This window comes from Cydia strobilella, chromosome 14 (genome assembly GCF_947568885.1).
Source record: "Cydia strobilella chromosome 14, ilCydStro3.1, whole genome shotgun sequence".
Classification (NCBI taxonomy): Eukaryota; Metazoa; Arthropoda; class Insecta; order Lepidoptera; family Tortricidae; genus Cydia; species Cydia strobilella.
This window is the reverse complement of record NC_086054.1, coordinates 16228573-16233634: the sequence shown is the minus strand read 5'-3', so window position 1 is coordinate 16233634 and position 5062 is coordinate 16228573. Positions and strand designations below refer to the sequence as shown.

The 5062-nt window shown below is 37.2% G+C and overlaps 1 protein-coding gene across 1 annotated transcript; it reads left to right on the top strand.

Moving 5' to 3' along the window:
- On the top strand, positions 1-2322 carry LOC134747493 (uncharacterized). The gene is made up of 4 exons (XM_063682112.1): positions 1-84; positions 492-647; positions 1198-1359; positions 2093-2322. Exons 1-4 carry the CDS (start codon positions 7-9, stop codon positions 2261-2263), a joined length of 567 nt encoding a protein of 188 aa, XP_063538182.1. The 5' UTR covers positions 1-6; the 3' UTR covers positions 2264-2322.
- The last annotated feature ends 2740 nt before the right edge of the window (positions 2323-5062 follow it).

The following is a 5062-nucleotide window of genomic DNA, read 5'->3' as shown; positions in this document are numbered from 1 at the left end:
TCGAAAATGATTTTGCATTTCGTCAGAATAGGCATTATTTTATGTAGTTTTCTGACATTTGGTATGTCAAGAGAGTGGATGTTGGTAAGTGACTGGTTATTTTATACAAGTTCCATACATTTATTTTTTATAAAAGCTTCGTAACATTTGGTGCCATGCCCAGGATTCTATACAGACTCGTATATGTAATGTTGAGTCCGCCTAATTTATTTTGCAGTATTTTTGATGTGACAAAAGTGTGGGAGTTGTCATTGTCACATTTTGACGTTAATGATGGCACATACATACTCTGGAACTGCAAAGTCTACGCAGTTAGCTTGACTCTAGTTTACTGTACAAATGTTTAAAAGACTTCGTATTATTTTCGTAAATTTATCGTTTTGGTTGTCAATGGTCTGGTATTTTTCCGAAAAGATATTTTGGCGCGTTAGGACATTTATGTGCAAAAACTTTGTTAACTATGATTATGTAATTGGGCGTCCTGATTCCAGGGCATAGGCAGGTGGTCAGTGCTGGACGTGCAGCCGTGCGCGAACGACGCGGAGATGCCGTGGACGTTGCGCGTGCGCCGACACGAGCTCAACCGCACACACGATGCGTATGATGCTGATGTCAACACATTGGCCGATTTCGACGATTCGGTCGGCGTTAGTAAGCCTGATATCTTTTTGTAGTTTATGCTTATTGGTGACGCTCCACGGGTACTGTCCGCGCGCGAATTCCGTGCACGGCTGAGGATTGTTAGGAATGTTGGGCGTCATGACAGAGTGGTGTCATTTTGTACGTACGGGCGCGGCGCACACCCTCCCACATCCTCGACCTCCGAATGCCCGGAATTGGCGCGCGGACAGTAAATGTTGATGATCGGTGCTTACATCGCGTCCGTTTACTTAGTATTGGAGCGTCGATCTTTAGGTACCCGTGGAACGTCAATAAGGTATTCCCTTTTATTATTTCAACTACCTACGGAAACTTAAATCTCATTGTTTTATGTAGGCACAGCAAGTGCCTCAACTGAAGTACTAACATCGCTATACTAACCGACTGTACTATTAATTTTTCACTGTGAGAAAATTAAATGATTATGTCACGTCTCTGACAGGCTTATTTAATAATCAAGGAAATTACCCAACCCGTTTTATGTTACAAAGGCCTGTTTTCAGCAGTGAGACCTATAATATTTATTTAAATTTTTAGATACGCATAAATACATGCATGATGATGGACGGGGGATGCAAACATTTCCAGACGTTGAATTATGGGTGCGCGCGTATCCTAATATATTTTGCTGCGAGAGATAACGTAAGGAGATCACTGGAGGCCGTCGGCTTAGATCCGCCGGACTTCCCCATTCCACAAGTAAGTTATATGATCAATGTTGACAACACATTTATACAAATTTACAAGTTACCTTAAGTCTTCAAGAAAAAAAATCCGATTATTTAATTTCAGAACAATGCATACAAATCGGAGATGCTGATAAATACTTTATTTATGTAAAGTTCAGCTAACCATTAACCAATATAACATTTAAATCCTTCGCGCTTTAAACACAATACAAACGAAAACAACATAAAAACTAAAGAATAGGAAATTTTATTGCTAAAAAGTGATCTGTAACTATTGGTTAATGACCCGACAGGCCCGATTGTAAAAGTTAATATTTAATATAATATTAATATTTGATTTAATATTTTGTATTTTAGTGACGAATAAAGAATATTGTAGTGGTAGGTATTTTTATATAAACACCGGCCAAGTGCGAGTTCTGTACCATTACACAAAAAGCGGCAAAAAATTCACGTTTGTTGTATGGGAGCCCCACTTAAATATTTATTTGGTATATTCTGTTTTTAGTATTTGTTGGTACAGCGGCAACAGAAATAAATAATGTGTGAAAATTTCAACCGCATAGCTAACACGGTTCATGAGATACAGCCTGGTGACAGACGGACAGACAGACACAGACAGACAGCTAAGTCTTAGTAATAGGGTCCCGTTTTTACCCTTTGGGTACGGAACCCTAAAAATCAATTTTGTTATTATGATTAACATAATATAATGAACCTAGGAATAAATTTAAATTTTGCAGGGAGAGTACCACGTAGAAAACTTCGTGTTGGACTTAAGCCACCTGAATAACCGCAGCTTATACGGCAGCTTCAGTTCTGAGGTCATCTTTTGGAAGGACGGACAGGATGTGGCGTGCTTGAAGGTTGCCCTCAGTTTCGAGCCGCTCGGAGACGGGTCACCGCCGGAATGATAACCGAATGGTTCATTTCTTAGTTATAATTAAAATTTACTTTATACCTTATCGTTGACGACTGGCCAGACAAGTTTATATACATTTTATCTTTAGTAAACGTTTGATTTATTTGAATTGTAATATAAAATTTACTTAAATAACAAAATAAAACTAAGTAGGTACGGTTCGGTTATATGCTTAATTGTATGTACTGTGTCAATTTTTATTTATTGATTCCATATTTGTAATTGTTTTTTTGTAATTTTTGGTTAATTTTATTGCTTGTAAAAATTGACATGTAAAAGTGCCCCTGTGGCCTATTTGCTGAATAAATGTTTAATGTTTGATATTGGTGAGCAATAAAGAATATTTGTATTGTATTATATTTTCGGTCTACTTATAAATATAAAAACTCCGTCCAAACGTGTCAAAAATGCTAGCGGCGTTGCCATTTTCTGCAGGTAAGAGCAGCATGGGCTTTGCGGTTGCACTCACGTATATTTAGTCACTAACACAAATAACATTAATGAGCTGATTATCATACTAAATCGATTAAATTCAAAGTTTGAAAAGTATGGCTTGAAAATAAATATGTACCACTAACACCGACTTAGAACGCATCTCTAAATGGAGCTCTTGCTATGGTTTAAAGGTTAATCCATCCAAAACTCAAGTAATTATCATCGGCAGCCCAAGAAGCATAGCGAGAGTCGATTTTGAAAATTTGCCTGGGGTTCTATTATATATATATATATTTGTATACATGTAGTCTAATTTAACTATATATGTGTAGTATATGTATTATATTATATTTTTATTGTTTTCTTTATTTTGCACCACCCGATAACTACCGTTTCGTTCGCCATATCTCTATCTGAAGGTTGGCTGGAAGAGATCGCTGTTTAGCGATAAGTCCGCCTGTTGTTACCTACCAATTTATATCTTTTCTCAATGTCTGTATCTTTTTTTCATGTAGTGTGCACAATAAAGCATTTTATTATTATGTGTATCTCCGTTTTAAAACTCTCGGGTCTTTCGATCCCGGTCATTTATAAGGCGTGCGTGGGGATATAGATCCAACACGTAGAGGCCATTTGGAGAGATTTGATGTCATGTAGAACGCCTGCTGGAACCCATTCATGGGTAAATCAATAGATACCCGTGAACCGGTTTCAGCAGGCATTATTATTATAAATATATCTAAAACCAAGTATATGATAATAAGCAAAAAAAATGTAGATAGTGAACATCTGAGCATAAACGGGAACACAGTGGAGAGAGTAAACAAGTACAAATACAAAATTGTTTAGAGATGTAAAAGTCTCTAGGTGTCAGAGATAAAATGTATATAATAATATAAAAAAATCATCAAATTATCCAGAGATGTAAAGGGTCTCCAAGACGAATTGTTATATAATTAATAAAAAGACAAGATATTAAATCAGACAAACAGACAAGAACCGAATGAAGTGCCTCACGTTAATGCCACTCAAAAGTAAAGTTACATAGGTAAAATGAAGCCCGTGTAAATTTAAACAGACCGGTCTCCACAAACAGCACCCGTTCACGAGTATGACGCGTATCTCAGCCATCGTCTCCCTCAACCTTCATTCGGGAAAGTGGCGACCCGATCAACGACGCCACCGTAAGCAAAGACTTTTAAGCGAGCATGACATGTTCAAGTCGCCGGGCTGTATTAATATATATAAAGTAAATTAATTCAGTGGGATACAACATTTGTGAAATTGTGTGAATGAAATTGAGATGTAGGTTAGTCAAATGTTATGTACTGTCGATCCTGATGTATTGGTCGGAAGCGTGGACTAAATAAGTCTACAAAAAAACTAGATGCTTTTGAAATGTGCAATAAAGAGATATTAAACAAAATAATAAAGAAAATGGAAGTAGTGCTAACAATAAAAAGAAGAAAAACAGCTTACTTCGGACATATCTATAGAAATAGTAAATACCAAATATTGAGAAGAATAATAGAAGGAAAAATAGAAGTTAAAAGAGGTACAGGAAGACCTAGAACAACATGGAGTAACAATATTAAGGATTGGACCGGTACCAAGGACGCCGCCACTCTTTCTAGAACGGCAAAAAGTAGAAAAGATTTTCGCATGATGATCGCCGACATCCGATAGGATATGGCACGATAAGAAGAAGAATTTATACGATCCATGTATGTATAAATGAGTTATACTTTGAAAATACTGATTTTTATAAATTACCTATTATATTGGTTTATGCTTTATAGTACATTGTGCAACGGGGGGTAAGTGAAATATTGCACGAGAGTCTAATATATTTACGACAGCCGCAGGCTGGAGTGAATTAAAGACGAGTGACAATATTCTTACCCCCAGAGTTATACACAATGTTTTTCATCACACTGTCGAATAAAAAGAGTCCGACATAAACAATTAGAGACCCATAAGCCTCGTCTCTCATCTGTATAAATCAATCATCAAAGTCCTCGAAAACCGCATATTAGGCCAGAGTTCCGCCCCGGTTTATCCACCTATGCCAGCGTGAGCTACGCGCTACGAGCGTAGCCGATTACACGTTTTTCCCGTTTTGTAGCTAAAAGCGCCTACGAACAGAGAACCCGACTAACGGCCCAACAAACACATTAGCCATAACAGCAACTCATTTAGAGTCCTGAGTGACATAGTAGTTTTATAAGACCCATAATAATAGTTTTAGGTGATACTATGGAAATAAACGGTCTTATCAATACACTGGCGCTAGTAAGGTGATATAATAGACATACGATTGCACAAAGCAGCTAAAGGCTGTAATAAGGTGGTATTA

Excerpts from the sequence above, each read along its gene's own strand:
- LOC134747493 (XM_063682112.1), top strand. The coding sequence starts at position 7 with ATGATTTTGCATTTCGTCAGAATAGGCATTATTTTATGTAGTTTTCTG. Across the intron at positions 85-491 it reads TGTCAAGAGAGTGGATGTTG|GGCATAGGCAGGTGGTCAGT; the intron begins GTAAGTGACTGG and ends TCCTGATTCCAG. Across the intron at positions 648-1,197 it reads ATTTCGACGATTCGGTCGGC|ATACGCATAAATACATGCAT; the intron begins GTTAGTAAGCCT and ends TTAAATTTTTAG.